The sequence below is a fragment of the Xenia sp. Carnegie-2017 genome, unplaced genomic scaffold (genome assembly GCF_021976095.1).
Source record: "Xenia sp. Carnegie-2017 unplaced genomic scaffold, XeniaSp_v1 HiC_scaffold_22, whole genome shotgun sequence".
NCBI classification, from domain to species: Eukaryota; Metazoa; Cnidaria; class Anthozoa; order Malacalcyonacea; family Xeniidae; genus Xenia; species Xenia sp. Carnegie-2017.
This window is the reverse complement of record NW_025813485.1, coordinates 17,163,634-17,182,493: the sequence shown is the minus strand read 5'-3', so window position 1 is coordinate 17,182,493 and position 18,860 is coordinate 17,163,634. Positions and strand designations below refer to the sequence as shown.

Here is an 18,860-nt window from a genome sequence, read left to right as displayed (position 1 = left end):
TTTTGAATTGAAAATATACAAATTTCTTTGAGTAAACAATTTGCTCATTTTTGTGTAAATTGTTATACACAACATCATGTAGAGCAGAACGTTAAAGTGAAGAGTTGCGCAATTTAGACAAGTTTTACAATGTTTTGTAATAAGTGTAATCAAATTAATTTTTAAGTTGACTCATAAAATATATGTTATTTACCGGAAGGGATGTCTGCACGGAAAATATATATTCAGGAGTTCTTAAAAATCCAGTAATCCACATATAATCGATGCATGTTATTTTTACTTTGACTAGCGCCACATATGCTGCATGACGCTGTCAGCTAGTTAGTATTACGACTATTAATATATGCTTGGTTTTGTAGTATACATGTCTTATTGATCAATGTAATTTTCTACACAATAAACGACTATCTCTTTATACCTATTTATAAGTGTGTTTTAATAGAAATTTTACTTTAAAACCTGTGTTGCTGTTAATGCATTGTCTGTTTCTATATTTTTGCCTACAATTTTGTGTTATACATTTTCCCAAAAGTGTGTAATTCATCCTTTCACTCAAAATATTAAATTTACCAATAGTTTTTTGTAATCTATACACTAGCGTTTGTGTCACTGTGGATACACATTTTACTGAAATTTTTGTGTACAATTTACACAACATTTTTTGCAGTTAAAAACCCATTATCTTGTGTGGTGTGTTTTTATTCCATACAAATGCATTTCAGACTTTTCCTATATTCTATAACAACTAATATGGCTGTTTAACTTACGATTTCTTCTTCGTTCAGTCAAAAGATGTGATTTTCAAAAGGGACTGGGAACTACTTTATGTCCATGGCACAACGTAGAAGTTGACGATGACTTTGACTGGAAACTTCGTACATCATACTCAAGATATTTGGAACCACCACGCTATGATGCTACAGGCTTCAGTGTTGGTAAGATGGCAGCGTTTATAGTGAATAAGTGTTGTGTGTACAACTGCTTGAATTAAAAAAAGAAAAATGATGAAGAGTACTTAGGATTTTGTCTTTAAATGACAACTCGGATTTTAAATGTCAAACAGTAAGTTACTTCTTAATAAAATCGAACGTCATAAATATATTGCTTGATTTAAAATAGATACTTACTTAAAATTAAAATCAGATGTAGTTTCATTCAGCTAAAAGACACAAAAATAGATGATAATTTTATAGCTATTTATGGTTTGTTAAAAAATTTTGTTTATTGAATTTGTTAAACCACGATAATTTTATATTTCTTTATATATAAAGTCCGCATATATCTTACAATTCTTCATGTGTTGTAGGACAATATTTTTATTCTTTATATATATAGTCTACATATATCTTACATTTCTTCATGTGTTGTAGGACGATATCTTCGTTTGAAATCAGTTATTTCAGGCAAAGCTTGGTTGGTTGGAATTTATCGCAACGACTCTCTCGTGTGTTTTTCATTTTCGTATTACATGCATCGCAGTTATAATGAGACAATGAATATCTACCAAGAATATTTTCACAATGGATACAATATTTTTTTGTGGTCATTAAGCGGTGATCAAGGAACTAAGTGGAAAAAAGGTCAAATCACAGTTAATTTTACCATGGGTCTATCTAGGGTAGGCAACTTACACATAGTTATACAACTTAAAATTAAACTTCGGCAATTTTTCCAAGCCTCTTACTTTTTCTTCATAGTTAATCTTTGAAGCTGTCGTGCGTGGATACACAAAAAACTTTCTAGCTCTCGACAATCTTGCTTTTGCTCCAGGAAGCTGTGATATAATACCAAAGGTGGCCATTCCTAACAATGCTTTTGGTAAGTATTTGTTTTCTTGGAGTGTGAAGTGTTTTGCTTGATCACTTTTGTTGTTTTTATGTTCTTGGAAATTTTCTAACTTTTTATTTGGTTCATAGTTAACTTACATAATGGAACAAAAAACATTGAATACAATAAATAAATCAACTGTAAACTTTCAATTGTCACTCGACGTTTTATTTTCAAAAATTCTCTTTTCAGATTGTTCCAATGGTTCATTTTTCTCGTTTCTAAATAAGAAATGTAACAAATGTCCCAGTTCTACTTACCAGCCGTACACAAATCAAACTCGTTGTCTTACCTGTAATGATGGTAAAGGTACCATCAATATTGGTGCTGTGAGTGAACAAGAATGTATAAAAGGTAATTTTAAGGTGTCACTTCAGTGCTGAAAAATTAATATACTATGAATATTTTTCCACTTTTCCTTGGTTTTTATATTAAAAGGCATAATGTAAAAAGTTGTTTATACCTTGCTTGCACGGCTAGATTTGATAATGTACTGATATTTCATATGTTAATTTGTAAAAATTTGTACTTTTGGCAAGTCCTTCGGCGCTCCATTCCGTACAATAGAAAAGAAGACAAGGCGTGTTATTGATTTTGTTCATCTATTTTATAAATCAGTTGATAAAATAAACGTAATGCTGCTTTTTTCAAAATTCCCTATAACGTAAAAATTACAAAGACAGGCCAATAGCTTACAATTCCATATAAAACAGGTTTTTACGTTCATAATTTGCATGTTGTTTATACAGGGTTTATATATAAAAAAAATTGAACAAGCAGAAAAACCTCTCTAAATTCATCAGCGCGCAAGATCTTCAAAAGCCTTTAGTGAAATAGGTAGTTCGACCTCCAATAACTGGTTCATCTGACAGAAACGTTTGGCAAATAAAATCGATTTCGTGGGAAAATTGTGTTACCGAAAAATACTTTTGAAAAACTCCTGCTCAAAAATCAAAAGAATAAAAAGCAATTGGAACAAGAAAGGTTAAAATATGGTACATGTTGTTCAAGCTTACAAAGTTTTAGGAAATTAGGTATAACCTTATACAAACACTTGGCATTCAAATTGCAGATTATTTAGCGTTTTTTTTATTTGCCATGTTTTGAAACCTTCATGAATTAGTCAAATTTGACTTAATTTACCGTCAAATTTATGCATAACTAATAACGACTATATCAAAACTCCATTTAAAAATGAAAAATTCAATGCAATTCGCAACTTAAAAGTTATGCATTCGCATACTCATTAGCAAAATTTCCTAAAACCTTGTTACCTTTAAAAGCATACGTCATATTGTAACCCTATATCTTCCAATTTCTTTTTACCTATTGTAATGATTGTGCCTCGTGTCTTTATTAGACTGGAATCCGACTACTCAAATTGCAAATTAATCAATACTCATGACATCTTCCCTTCTGAGATTAATCTAACAATTAACTGTAACAAGATTGTAATCTATATGTTGGATTAGCTAAGTGACAATGTTCTATAAGTAACTTAGGTATCTTGGCCGAATCTAGTTGGTGGTTTTACAGTCCTGCCATAGCGGGTCACATAAGCGTAGCTGGGTGGAGTAGAATGTTCATCCTCGCTTGTTCTTGTGTCCTCAGGCTCACTATGGTGCACATGAGGCTCTTCAACTTCTTCTGGTTGGGAATTCTCAGCAGGTTCAGGAGTGACTAATATATCATGCCTGTTCCTTCGTAATTGGCCTCCGGTGTCAGTTTGAACGATATATGACCTTGGTGTCTCTGCCTTCCGGATCACCTGTCCTTTTATTCTCCAGTCTTTGCCATCGTGAAGACGAACATTTGAACCATCTGAAATCTCAGGGAGAGTTTTTGTATGTTTATCGTAGTACTGTTTCTGTATTATAGATTTCTTGGAGATTTCTTGGGTCTCTATTGAGGGTAGGCGAGTCTTTAGTTTCCTATTTATTAACATGGCTGCTGGAGCTGGAGTACCGTCAGCGCTTGTGCAGGCTCTGAAGTTAAGTAGGGCTAGGTATGGGTCATCACCAGACTTAATGGCTTTTTTCAAGAGGGTCTTGACTGTTTGTACTTTGCGCTCGACTTTGCCATTGGACCTCGGATGAACAGGACTTGAGGTGACGTGTTGAAATTCCCATTGCTTGGCGAAGTCTCGGTATTCCTTCGAAGCGAATTGTGGTCCATTGTCTGTGACTACTGTGTCTGGTATACCGTGTCTTGCAAATATTGACTTTGTGTGCTTGATTATTCCGGCAGAGGTAGTTTCTGAAAGTAGACTTACTTCTGGAAAACTAGTATGGTAGTCGACAATTAGTAAATAGTCCTTGCCATTCATGTAGAATAAGTCACATGCTACTCTGCTCCAGGCATGATGAGCTGGTGGTAGTGGCATAAGTGGTTCGCGTTGCTGTCGTTTTCTTGATTCTAGGCATGTTTCACAGCGGGAAATCATCACAGATATTTCTGTAGCCATCCCTGGCCAAAAGATCACTTCTCTTGCTCTCGTTTTGCATCGCTCAATTCCTAAGTGTCCCTCGTGAATTCTTGCTTTCATCTCACGTCTCATTGAGGAGGGTACTATGATGCGGTTTGATCTAAGGAGGATTCCTTCAGCTTCTGATATTTCATCGATGAATGTCAGGTATGGCTTGACAGCATCAGGGATGAGTTGTTTGTTGGATGGAAGACCATTGGCAGTTATGTTTTTCAGCTCTTGAAGAGTAGGATCCTTAGCAGTCTCGAGTTTAAATTCTAGTAGCTTGGAATCTGATACTGGCAGGTTGTGCAGAGCTGAGTGCACATGACAGTTCATGTCTTGCTCCGATATCTCTGGTGTGGGTTTACTTTCCAGGTATGCTCTGCTAAGAGCATCTGCAACGGGAATATCCGTTCCTGGTGTGTAGTCAACACTTAGCTCATATCGCTGGAGCCTGAGCAGTAGTCTTTGCAAGCGCGGAGGAGCCCTGCATAGTGGTTTTGAAAAGATTGCTTTGAGTGGCTTGTGGTCTGAACGTACCGTGATTGGTCTGCCGTAGGTGTATTCGTGGAAGCGCTCGCATGCAAACACAATTGCCAATGTCTCTTTTTCTATCTGTGCGTAGTTTTGCTCACTTTGAGTCATTGCTCTACTAGCATATGCGACGGGCTTCCAGGTGTTCTCTTCTAATTGCTCGAGTACTGCACCAAGATCTGATTTAGAGGCGTCAGCTGTGATCCTTATGGCATGTTTTGGATTAAAGTAGGTTAACACTGGACTGCTGGTGACGAGGTGTTTTGGATTTTCTATGGCTTGACGGTGTTTCGTTTCGAAATGCCAGACGACGTCTTTTTCAAGTCGTTTAACTCAGCTTTGAGACGTTCCATAAGTGATATTGGAATCTTTCGAGGCGGATGAACTACTGGCGTTACATTGGGGTCAATGCTAATGTGATGTTCACCCTTTAGGCATCCAAGTTCTCCAAAACATCTTTGTACTCTTGTATGAAGTTTGGTGTTTTAGCAATTACTGTCCAAACTCGCTTTATAAGATTGAGGTCGATGCTGGTTTGTAACCCAATTAGTGGCGGTGAAGTAGTGTTTGCAACAACAAACGGTATTGCATGAGTTTGATTGTTATGTTGAATGTCCAGCGTGCATTTTCCAACCACTGGAATGTTCATTCCGTTATATGCTGTCAACGTTGTATTAGTTTTCTCAATAGGCGGTCTAGTTGCTAGTTTCTCAATTGTTGCCATTGGTATGACGTTAGCCTGAGCTCCAGTGTCAATTTTGAACCGCGTGACACTTTCATTTGATCGCAGAGAGATAATCCAGTCACGATTTCCATCTTGCGTAATATTAGCCGTATTGACGGAGTTGTCTGTCACTTCCGTTGAGAGAGTTCCTATGAAAATGTTATTGGCATCGCTTGTGATCTCGTAATCGTGACCTTCATGACCTTCCGTGGTATAATGTACGCTGCGGGATGTAGATAAGCAAACAGAGGCGAAGTGATTCAATTTATGACACTTTGAGCATGTTTTCCCATATGCAGGACATTTTCCTCGTTGGTGAATATCGCCACAGTATTTACAATTGCTGTGAGCTTGCGAAGATAAAGAAGTATATGCGCTTTGTTGTCGTTGGCGCCTTGTATTGTTTGATTTCGTGCGTAGTTCGTCGACATTGTTCTGGTTTCCGGTGTGTGGTCTGCTTAATGTCATTGCTTGTTGCTTTGTTGCTTCTGATGCCTGACCAATTTTTATTGCGTTTTCTAGAGTCAAAGTCTCCGTCCTTAACAGTCGCTCTCTAAGCGGGTTGTCTGAGACCCCGATTACTATCATGTCTCTGATGAGTGATTCTCTAAGGTCGCCAAATTCACATTGTGCACTTCGTCTTTTTAGCTCGGTGACAAAGGCATCAAATGTCACCCCATCATGTTGCTTGTGCGTAAGGAAATTTTGTCGAAGTAGAGTGATATTTTTTCTCGGCTTGCAATATGCTTCAAACTTCTCCAATACTGGTTTCAATTTCAATTTGTCTGCCTCGTCAGAGAACGTAAATGTATTGTAGATCTCTTCGCCGTGCTTCCCGATACATGTTAGTAAAATTGACGTCTTGATATCTTCTGTTTTGTCGTGTGATTCTGTAGCTACCAGATAAAGCTCGAATTGTTGTTTCCATCTATCCCATAAATCTGATAAATTTCCTTCGAATATGAGTGGATCTGGGGGTCGAAATTTCTCCATCTGACACCATGTAATGATTGTGCCTCGTGTCTTTATTAGACTGGAATCCGACTACTCAAATTACAAATTAATCAATACTCATGACACCTATATGATTTTTATGCGCAAGCTATTTCAAATGAGCTTCTCTGTAACACAATTTTTACGTTTTAAATTTTTCTTATTTGAGACAATTTTCCTCTCAGATACTCAGATAACGCCTTGGAAATCCAGCTGACTATTTCCACGAAACGTTTGCAAATCGTATGCCCAAATGACTTTAGTGTCGTTTTCCAAACTTTTCAGGGTTTTTTGACACACCCTGTAGAGTAGAATTACCATTATTATCGTTTAAATAACACGCACACTAGGTAGATTTTTTGCACTGCCTACTAATTCCAAAAGCTTTGCAAGCAAAACAGGTAGAAGAATTTTAATTCTTGTTGCAAACTTTAGTGTTAATAAGTTGTTTGGTAAAATTCATGATAAATTTAGTGCACATTAAAGATGTCTGTGTGTCCACGACTTCGGTGACTGGAAATCTTTAGCACAATTTCAAGTTTTCTGCTAAACATTCGACAAATGTTGTCAAACAACAAAGAAGAATTGATAAATAATTTAAAAAGCAAAATCATTTTTACCTTTAAAAGTTTATGATGCTTTTATCATTTAAACTGCTGTGGAGCATAGCGTTGCTTAAAAATCTGTTGTATTGTGTGGTGTGTTTTTGTTTCATACAAATACATTTTAGGCTTCTGCTTTATTTTTAACAACTAATATGGCTATTCAAATCTCGATTTTTTTCCCATTCAGTCGAAAACTGTGATTTTCAAAAAGGAGTGGGAACAACTGTTTGTCCATGGCGCAATGTGGAAGGAGACGATGACTTAAACTGGGAACTTGGTACTGCATATAGAAACTCAATTTATGACGCTACTGGTTCTAATTTTGGTAAGATTGAAGTGATTTATAATAAAGAGACATTAGATTTTCAACAGTTTAACCAGCTGACAGCTTAAGCTGCAATAAGTAAAATGATAGAGGTCATTTAATAAAATTTTGTCTTCAAAAATGACAACTCAGATTTTAAATGCTTGTCATCAATAATTACAAAATAAGCAAAATGTAATACGTGCGCTGATTGGTTTTGAGCTGTGTTTGCATTAGCGTGGGAATAACGATCTGAGCTCAACCAATCAAATCAACCAATCCATCAAAAAGAATTTGCAAATCAATAATGAATACACGTTGACGAACATTAAAACGTTATTTTTGTTTTGCATTATTGTTATTTTACAAAAGAAATAAAAGATGTTTTTCGTGTTTGCACTGGCTTATGCAAACTTCGCAGGCTTATGCAAACTAGTGCAAGCCCCAGACCGAAGTTCGAGGGTTGCACCTGCTCGAGAGTTCCCACAAACGTCTCCTAGGTTTGCATAAGCAAGTTCAAGCACGAAAAACATCTTTCATTTCTTATATAAAATAACAATAATTCGAGACAAAAAAACATTTTATTTTTCCTCTAAAATGTATTCATAATTGATTTTCGAATACTCTTTCGCTGATTTATTGTTATGATTTATTTGATTGGTTGGGCTCGGATGTGTTTAGCACAGGCTAATGTTAACACAGTTCTAGACCAATCAGCCCACGCGTTTCAATGTGCTTATTTTATAATTCTTAATTAAAATCTTGTTTATGAAATCTAATGTTACGTATATTTTGCTTGGTCTAAATTAGATAATTAAAGACTTTACAGTTAAAATTAGTTTTAAAATCAATTTCGTTTTTATATTTGGAATTTTTTTATTGAATTTTTAAACTGCGATATACTAGTATTCATAAATTTATGCCAGAAAACTAGGTGAAGTAAATTTTACACCTACACAAAAAAACGGCTGTATCTAACTGCACAAAGCGTGCCAAAAGCATCAATCTTATTATGAGCGACCTTGTAAGTAATTTTAGATAAATGTGTTATCAATAAATACTCATTCTTTTTTTATATAGTCTACATATATGTTATATTTCTTCATTTGTTGCAGGACGATATCTTTAATTTTTATATAAATAGTCTACATATATCTTACGTTTCTTCATTTGTTGTAGGACGATATCTTAGTTTGGGATCAGTTATTTCAGGCAAAGCTTGGTTGGTTGGAAACTATCGAAAGGACTCTCTCGTGTGCTTTTCATTTTCCTATTATATTCGCAGTCATTATAATACATTGAATATCTACCAAGAATATTTTCACAATGGATACAGTTCCTTACTGTGGTCATTAAGTGTTGATCAAGGAAATAAGTGGAAAAAAGGCCAAGTCACAGTTAATTTTACCATGGGTCTATCTAGGGTACGCAACTTACACATATTTATACAATTTAAAATTAAACTTCGGCAATATGTCCAAGCCCCTTACTTTTTCTTCATAGTTAATCGTTGAAGCTTTCGTGGGTAGATACACAATAAACATTGTAGCTCTCGACAATCTTGCTTTTGCTCCAGGAATCTGCGACACAATACCAAAGGTGGCTATTCTTAACAATGCTTTTGGTAAGTATTTGTTTTCTTGGAATGTGAAGTGTTTTGCTTGATCACTTTTGTTGTTTTTATGTTCTTGGAAATTTTCTAAACTTTTCATTTGGTTCATAGTTAACTTACATAATGAGACAAGAAACATTGAATACAATAAATAAATCAACTGTAGAATTTCAATTGTCAGTCAACGTTTTATTTTCATTAATCGTCTTTATAGATTGTTCCATTGGTTCATTCTTTTCTTTTGAAAGTAAGAAATGTGACAAATGTCCCATCTATACATATCAACCATATCCAAAACAAACTCGTTGTCTTCCCTGTAATGAGAGTAAAGGTACCATCAATGTTGGTGCAGTGAGTGAACGAGAATGTATAAAAGGTAATTTTTATTATTAGTAGTAAAATTTCTGTTTTGAAAAATCAATGTATTATAAACATAATTTTGTTTTTATCTTTTCCTTATTTTTTCTACTAAATGGAATAATCCCCAACGTAAAAACTTGTACATACCTTGTCTGCAGAACTAGATTTGATAATATACTTATATGTCGTATGTTATTTCGTAAAAATCCGTATTTCTTGCACGTCTTTCAACGCTCCATTCTGTGACGATAGAAATGAAGACACTACTTGTTGTTGATTTTCTTTATCAATTTTATGAAGCAGCATTTTAAAAATATTTATTCATGATTTTTGTAATTTTGAACATCGGAAGTATTTGCGTTGATTTTAACCTTGGTTATCTATACATAACCACATGAAGGAAACACTTTGACAAAATACTAAAACAACAAAGATAAACTGAAACCATGTATAATTGAACAACAATGTATATATGGTAATTTTCAGCATTGCTACTTACAATTCAGTATTAAAAAATCAATGTATTGTATAGTTAATATATTGATAAGTTTTTGCTGTCACTACTTGGTGTTTCACGCCATAGGGCGATCTTCAGGAAACTGACAGATAATTTATTATTTACTGTATATGCAATTGGTTATTAGGTACTAGATTACATAACGGCATGCACTACAATAAAGCATGTCTGGATTACCATTCTTTAAACTTATATATATGTACTTTAGAAAGATAAAAGTTTATCCGGATAAGTTATTTTATTAATGGTGGATTTAGGTGATTGAATGACGTGAAATATGTTGTTGTGGGTTTGGGTGTATTGTGAATAGGATTGTGATAATATATATTATTACCGTGAGTTGCTGTGGTTTGAGTGTCGTTAGTAGATTTTTTGTCGTTTTTCTTTAGCTGTGAATATATACGATAGGTATGTCAATATGTTTGTTCATTGTGTCGTTGTCTTTACTGTACCAAGCGTCTTTAAATTTGCGTGCGTGTTTTGTCTGTGCGCGTCCGAGTACTTTAATTTCTGTCCAATCCTATGCGTCGTTATTTGCAAACGTGTGTTCTGTCGTTAATGAGTTTGGATCTCGTCGTTTTATGGCGTTTTTGTGTTCTGTGAGTCTTGTTTCGATTTTCTTCGATTTTTGTCCTATATGTATTGTTTTGAGCAATCTTTAAATGGCATCATGTAGATTGCGTCCGTTGTATCATGAATTGTTGTTGTTTTGTCTTTATGTTTGGCAAAATATGATTTGTCTTTGTGTTGGTTTGTTTGCGACGTTTATATTGAATGGTCGAAGAAGTCATGCAGTCTTTTTTGATGTTCCGTTTATGTATGCATGGATGTGATTGTTTTTACTGTTTCATCGGGTTATTCGTTACTTTTGTTGGTTTGGGTTTTGTTTTGTGTTTTGTTTATAATTTTGTTTATAAATTTTCTATTGTAATTGTTTTTATAAATGTGGAGTATAAGTAATTGCGTTCTGTTTTCTTAGCCTTTTCGGTGTTACAATAAGTGTTGATTCTGATGAAAAGGTGTTCGTATGCAGCATATTTTGTGTTGTGTTGGGTGATTGATGTTGAAATCAAATATTTGGTCTGTGTGGGTCGTTTTGCGGCACAATATGTGTGTTTAGTGTGCTGTTCTAGTCAGTAGGATACAGAGAAAAGTAAGTTGTTTTCATGTCTTCATCTTTAGTAAAGGTTATGTTTATTATTGTATTGTTTAAGGTTTGTAGGATTTGTTCAGTTTTGTCTTTCTTGACAATGGCAAAGATGTCGTCGACACATCTTTTCCTCAGTCTGATGTCTGTGTTGTTGGTGACTGATTGTGATTCGAGTTGTTGCATTATAATTTCTGCGGTGAAGGTGGATAGTGGTGACACAATTTGTGTGCCTGAAATTTGTCTATGGTATGAGTTCTGTAAGGGAATTCAGTGAAGAGGCAAAGACTGAGTAAGTCTAAGATGTCATTTTTGTCAAGTTGTGTCGTGGCTTGCCAAGATTTGTCGTTTGTAAATAGTTCGTTTTTAATACTTTGGCTGTGTCTACTAGTATGGATGTGAAGAGTAATGTCACGTCGTAAGATATCATAACTGTGTCTGTGTCTGGTTGTAGTTTAACGGTGTCAATGTTGACGAGGAAGGTGGTGGCGTTTTTGATGGTGTGAGGCGAACTTTTGACTAGAGAATAAAGAATGTTACATAGATATTTTGATAGTTCATATTTAGGTGATCCTGGAAGAGGTACGATTTGTTGTATATAATTTAGCTATTTCTTTGTTTTCTATTAATAATATAGGAATAATCCGTAAAATTTGTAGATATACCTTGTTTGCATGGCTAGAGTTGATAATGCACTGATATTTCATATGCCTATAAAGTAAAAATCCATATTTCTAGCACGTCTTTCAACGCTGCATTCTGGTACGATAGAAATAAAGACAGTGCATGTTGTTGATTTTCTTTAACAATTTTATGGAGCAGTAGTTTGAAACTATTTACATATGATTTTTCAATCATTGAACATCATAAATATTAGCGTTGATTTGTTTCGTTGTTATTTATATATAACACGCTTACGAAATATTTTAACAAATTGCTAGTTCAGAATATACCCCAAATATCGCATTTAAATTGCATATAGTAAAATTTGTATTTAGGTTAAAAAGTATATAAAGTAGACTTATATATAATCTTTTCTTCAAAATACTTGAAAAGTTACCAAGACAGTCCACATAACATTTAAAAAGCAATTTTAACATTCATAATCTACAATTCGACATATTTTAATAGTAAAGTTACCGTGGGTTTTACAAATATATTAAGTATATAGAACGATCTTCACTCTTGCTGGAAGAAATTTTTGTCATTAAGTTGTTTAGTGAAATTCTTGATAAATTTAGTGAACATTAAAGATTTTGTGTGTCGACGACTTCTGAGACTGGAAACGTTTTTACACAATTTCGAGTTTTTTTGCTGAACTTTCAGCAAACGTAGCCAAATTACAAACAAGAATTGCTGATTGATTAAAAACGTAAAATAATTTGTGTATTTATAAGTTTGATGCTTTTATCATTTAAACCAGGGTCTCCAACTACGGCCCGCGGGCCAGATGCGGCCCGTTGGGCCTCTCAATCCGGCCCGCAGAGACACTTAAGAAAGCCAATTTCACCACTCACATTGAGAAAACTGAACAGACTAATTGTGATTTTGTTATGATATTACACTTTGTTGAAATTTAACCTTTAAATTTTGAATAAATATTTTCTTAACTAATGAAGCTTGTGTTATGTACTTCGTTTTATTAAAATATTCGCTCTTTGACCAGCGGTATACGATTCGTCGGCCCTCAACATGCTGGATGAAAGTCATGTGGCCCTCTGGCTGTAAAGTTTGGAGACCCTGATTTAAACCTTACGTGAAACATAATGTTAAATGGACTGCGTAAAATTTTGTGTAAATTTACGCAATTAATTGCGTAAATCATCTCATTTAACTAAAATTTTGAGTTCTGTCAACTTAAAACTACGGTAAAATCTTAACTTACTTTTTTGAATTGAAAATATACAAATTTCTTTGAGTAAACAATTTGCTCATTTTGTGTAAATTGTTATACACAAAATCATGTAGAGCAGAGCGTTAAAGTGAAGAGTTGCGCAATTTAGACAAGTTTTACAATGTTTTGTAATAAGTGTAATCAAATTAATTTTTAAGTTGACTCATAAAATATATGTTATTTACCGGAAGGGATGTCTGCACGGAAAATATATTTTCACGAGTTCTTAAAAATCCAGTAATCCACATATAATCGATGCATGTTATCTTTACTTTGACTAGCGCCGCATATGCTGCATGACGCTGTCAGCTAGTTAGTATTACGACTATTAATATATGCTTGGTCTTGTAGTATACATGTCTTATTGATCAATGTAATTTTCTACACAATAAACGACTATCTCTTTATACCTATTTATAAGTGTGTTTTAATAGAAATTTTACTCTAAAACCTGTGTTGCTGTAAATGCATTGTCTGTTTCTATATTTTTGCCTACAATTTTGTGTTATACATTTTCCCAAAAGTGTGTAATTCATCCTTTCATTCAAAATATTAAATTTACCAATAGTTTTATGTAGTCTTTACACTAGCGTTTGTGTCACTGTGGATACACATTTTACTGAAATTTTTGTGTACAATTTACACAACATTTTTTGCAGTTAAAAACCCATTATCTTGTGTGGTGTGTTTTTATTCCATACAAATGCATTTCAGACTTTTCCTATATTCTATAACAACTAATATGGCTGTTTAACTTTCGATTTCTTCTTCGTTCAGTCAAAAGATGTGATTTTCAAAAGGGACTGGGAACTACTTTATGTCCATGGCACAACGTAGAAGTTGACGATGACTTTGACTGGAAACTTCGTACATCATACTCAATGTCTGACCCACCACGCTATGATGCTACAGGCTTCAGTATTGGTAAGATGGCAGCGTTTATAGTGAATAAGTGTTGTATGTACAACTGCTTGAATTAAAAAAAGAAAAATGATGAAGAGTACTTAGGATTTTGTCTTTAAATGACAACTCGGATTTTAAATGTCAATCAGTAAGTTACTCCTTAGTAAAATCTAACGTCATAAATATATTGCTGGATCTAAAATAGATACTTACTTAAAATTAAAATCAGGTGTAGTTTCATTCAGCTAAAAGACACAAAAATAGATGATAATTTTATAGCTATTTATGGTTTGTTAAAAAATTTTGTTTATTGAATTTGTTAAACCACGATAATTTTATATTTCTTTATATATAAAGTCCGCATATATCTTACAATTCTTCATGTGTTGTAGGACGATATTTTTATTCTTTATATATATAGTCTACATATATCTTACATTTCTTCATGTGTTGTAGGACGATATCTTCGTTTGGGATCAGATAGTTCAGGCAAAGCTTGGTTGGTTGGAAACTATCGCAACGACTCTCTCGTGTGTTTTTCATTTTCGTATTACATGTATGACAGTCATTATCATACATTAAATATCTACCAAGAATATTTTCACAATGGATACAATCTTTTACTGTGGTCATTAAGTGGTGATCAAGGAACTAAGTGGAAAAAAGGCCAAATCACAGTTAATTTTACACTGGGTCTATCTAGGGTAGGCAACTTGCACATATTTATACAACTTAAAATTAAACTTCGGCAATTTGACCAAGCCGCTTACTTTTTCTTCATAGTTAATCGTTGAAGCTGTCGCACGATCATTTCTGCGTATATACATAACGAGCATTGTAGCTCTCGACAATCTTGCTTTTGCTCCAGGAAGCTGTGACACAATACCAAAGGTGGCCATTCCTAGCAATGCTTTTGGTAAGTATTTGTTTTCTTGGAATGTGAAGTGTTTTGCTTCATCAATCTTTTGCTTTAATGTTCTTGAAAATTTTCTAAACTTTTCATATGATTCATAGTTAACTTACATAATGGAACAAAAAACATTGAATACAATAAATAAATCAACTGTAGAATTTTAATTGTCAGTTAACGTTTTATTTTCATTAATCGTCTTTATAGATTGTTCAATTGGTTCATTCTTTTCCTTTAAAAGTGAGGAATGTGAAAAATGTCCCATCTATACATATCAACCATATCCAAAACAAACTCGTTGTCTTTCCTGTAATGATGGTAAAGGTACCATCAATGTTGGTGCAGTGAGTGAACAAGAATGTATAAAAGGTAATTTTTATTATTATTAGTAAAATTTCTGTTTTGAAAAATCAATGTATTATAAACATATTTTTGTTTTTATGTTTTCCTTATTTTTTCTACTAAATGGAATAATCCCCAACATAAAAACTTGTACATACCTTGTTTGCAGAACTAGATTTGATAATATACTTATATGCCGTATGTTATTTCGTAAAAATCCGTATTTCTTGCACGTCTTTCAACGCTCCATTCTGTGACGATAGAAATGAAGACACTACTTGTTGTTGATTTTCTTTATCAATTTTATGAAGCAGCATTTTAAAAATATTTATTCATGATTTTGTAATTTTGAACATCGGGAGTATTTGCGTTGATTTTAACCTTGGTTATCTATACATAACCACATGAAGGAAACACTTTGACAAAATACTAAAACAACAAAGATAAACTGAAACCATGTATAATTGAACAACAATGTATATATGGTAATTTTCAGCATTGCTACTTACAATTCAGTATTAAAAAATCAATGTATTGTATAGTTAATATATTGATAAGTTTTGCTGTCACTACTTGGTGTTTCACGCCATAGGGCGATCTTCAGGAAACTGACAGATAATTTATTATTTACTGTATATGCAATTGGTTATTAGGTACTAGATTACATAACGGCATGCACTACAATAAAGCATGTCTGGATTACCATTCTTTAAACTTATATATATGTACTTTAGAAAGATAAAAGTTTATCCGGATAAGTTATTTTGTTAATGGTGGATTTAGGTGATTGAATGACGTGAAATATGTTGTTGTGGGTTTGGGTGTATTGTGAATAGGATTGTGATAATATATATTATTACCGTGAGTTGCTGTGGTTGGAGTGTCGTTAGTAGATTTTTTGTCGTTTTTTTTTAGCTGTGAATATATACGATAGGTATGTCAATATGTTTGTTCATTGTGTCGTTGTCTTTACTGTACCAAACGTCTTTAAATTTGCGTGCGTTTTTGTCTGTGCGCGTCCGAGTACTTTAATTTCTGTCCAATCCTATGCGTCGTTATTTGCAAACGTGTGTTCTGTCGTTAATGAGTTTGGATCTTGTCGTTTTATGGCGTTTTTGTGTTCTGTGAGTCTTGTTTCGATTTTCTTCGATTTTTGTCCTATATGTATTGTTTTGAGCAATCTTTAAATGGCATCATGTAGATTGCGTCCCTTGTATCATGAATTGTTGTTGTTTTGTCTTTATGTTTGGCAAAATATGATTTGTCTTTTGTGTTGCTTTGTTTGCGACGTTTATATTGAATGGTCGCAGAAGTCATGCAGTCTTTTTTGATGTTCCGTTTATGTATGCATGGATGTGATTGTTTTTACTGTTTCATCGGGTTATTCGTTACTTTTGTTGGTTTGGGTATTGTTTTGTGTTTTGTTTATAATTTTGTTTATAAATTTTCTATTGTAATTGTTTTTATAAATGTGGAGTATAAGTAATTGCGTTCTGTTTTCTTAGCCTTTTCGGTGTTACAATAAGTGTTGATTCTGATGAAAAGGTGTTCGTATGCAGCATATTTTGTGTTGTGTTGGGTGATTGATGTTGAAATCAAATATTTGGTCTGTGTGGGTCGTTTTGCGGCACAATATGTGTGTTTAGTGTGCTGTTCTAGTCAGTAGGATACAGAGAAAAGTAAGTTGTTTTCATGTCTTCATCTTTAGTAAAGGTTATGTTTATTATTGTATTGTTTAAGGTTTGTAGGATTTGTTCAGTTTTGTCTTTCTTGACAATGGCAAAGATGTCGTCGACACATCTTTTCCTCAGTCTGATGTCTGTGTTGTTGGTGACTGATTGTGATTCGAGTTGTTGCATTATAATTTCTGCGGTGAAGGTGGATAGTGGTGACACAATTTGTGTGCCTGAAATTTGTCTATGGTATGAGTTCTGTAAGGAGAATTCAGTGAAGAGGCAAAGACTGAGTAAGTCTAAGATGTCATTTTTGTCAAGTTGTGTCGTGGCTTGCCAAGATTTGTCGTTTGTAAATAGTTCGTTTTTAATACTTTGGCTGTGTCTACTAGTATGGATGTGAAGAGTAATGTCACGTCGTAAGATATCATAACTGTGTCTGTGTCTGGTTGTAGTTTAACGGTGTCAATGTTGACGAGGAAGGTGGTGGCGTTTTTGATGGTGTGAGGCGAACTTTTGACTAGAGAATAAAGAATGTTACATAGATATTTTGATAGTTCATATTTAGGTGATCCTGGAAGAGGTACGATTTGTTGTATATAATTTAGCTATTTCTTTGTTTTTCTATTAATAATATAGGAATAATCCGTAAAATTTGTAGATATACCTTGTTTGCATGGCTAGAGTTGATAATGCACTGATATTTCATATGCCTATAAAGTAAAATCCATATTTCTAGCACGTCTTTCAACGCTGCATTCTGGTACGATAGAAATAAAGACAGTGCATGTTGTTGATTTTCTTTAACAATTTTATGGAGCAGTAGTTTGAAACTATTTACATATGATTTTTCAATCATTGAACATCATAAATATTAGCGTTGATTTGTTTCGTTGTTATTTATATATAACACGCTTACGAAATATTTTAACAAATTGCTAGTTCAGAATATACCCCAAATATCGCATTTAAATTGCATATAGTAAAATTTGTATTTAGGTTAAAAAGTATATAAAGTAGACTTATATATAATCTTTTCTTCAAAATACTTGAAAAGTTACCAAGACAGTCCACATAACATTTAAAAAGCAATTTTAACATTCATAATCTACAATTCGACATATTTTTAATAGTAAAGTTACCGTGGGTTTTACAAATATATTAAGTATATAGAACGATCTTCACTCTTGCTGGGAGAAATTTTTGTCATTAAGTTGTTTGTGAAATTCTTGATAAATTTAGTGAACATTAAAGATTTTTGTGTGTCGACGACTTCTGAGACTGGAAATTTTTTTACACAATTTCGAGTTTTTTTGCTGAACTTTCAGCAAACGTAGCCAAATTACAAACAAGAATTGCTGATTGATTAAAAACGTAAAATAATTTGTGTAGTTATAAGTTTGATGCTTTTATCATTTAAACCAGGGGTCTCCAAACTACGGCCCGCGAGCCAGATGCGGCCCGTTGGGCCTCTCAATCCGGCCCGCAGAGATACTTAAGAAAGCCTATTTCACCACTCACATTGAGAAAACTGAACAGACTAATTGTGATTTTTTTATGATATTACACTTTGTTGAAATTTAACCTTTAAATTTTGAATAAATATTTTCTTAACTAAAGAAGCTTGTGTTATGTACTTCGTTTTATTAAAATATTCGCTCTTTGACCAGCGGTATACGATTCGTCGGCCCTCAACATGCTGGATGAAAGTCATGTGGCCCTCTGGCTGTAAAGTTTGGAGACCCCTTATTTAAACCTTACGTGAAACATAATGTTAAATGGACTGCGTAAAATTTTGTGTAAATTTACGCAATTAATTGCGTAAATCATCTCATTTAACTAAAATTTTGAGTTCTGTCATATTAAAACTACGGTAAAATCTTAACTTACTTTTTTGAATTGAAAATATACAAATTTCTTTGAGTAAACAATTTGCTCATTTTTGTGTAAATTGTTATACACAAAATCATGTAGAGCAGAGCGTTAAAGTGAAGAGTTGCGCAATTTAGACAAGTTTTACAATGTTTTGTAATAAGTGTAATCAAATT

General features: G+C 33.7%; 3 protein-coding genes and 1 long non-coding RNA gene across 4 annotated transcripts; 2 read left to right on the top strand and 2 right to left on the bottom strand.

Annotated features, from left to right (window-relative positions):
* Positions 1 to 3,325: 3,325 nt before the first annotated feature.
* LOC124445244 (uncharacterized protein K02A2.6-like) lies at positions 3,326 to 4,939 on the bottom strand. Its single transcript, XM_046995948.1, has one exon. It carries the CDS (start codon positions 4,937 to 4,939, stop codon positions 3,326 to 3,328), a length of 1,614 nt encoding a protein of 537 aa, XP_046851904.1.
* Positions 4,940 to 5,258: 319 nt separating this feature from the next.
* On the bottom strand, positions 5,259 to 6,545 carry LOC124445243. Its single transcript, XM_046995946.1, has one exon. The coding sequence runs from the start codon at positions 6,543 to 6,545 to the stop codon at positions 5,259 to 5,261; it is 1,287 nt and encodes a 428-aa protein (XP_046851902.1).
* A 2,524-nt stretch (positions 6,546 to 9,069) lies between these two features.
* LOC124445242 (neuropilin-1a-like) lies at positions 9,070 to 14,681 on the top strand. The gene is made up of 4 exons (XM_046995945.1): positions 9,070 to 9,082; positions 9,281 to 9,442; positions 13,762 to 13,908; positions 14,344 to 14,681. Exons 1-4 carry the CDS (start codon positions 9,070 to 9,072, stop codon positions 14,679 to 14,681), a joined length of 660 nt encoding a protein of 219 aa, XP_046851901.1.
* Positions 14,682 to 16,898: 2,217 nt separating this feature from the next.
* On the top strand, positions 16,899 to 17,466 carry LOC124447377. The gene is made up of 2 exons (XR_006948715.1): positions 16,899 to 17,105; positions 17,268 to 17,466. It is a non-coding gene; the product is annotated as an uncharacterized LOC124447377 (long non-coding RNA).
* The last annotated feature ends 1,394 nt before the right edge of the window (positions 17,467 to 18,860 follow it).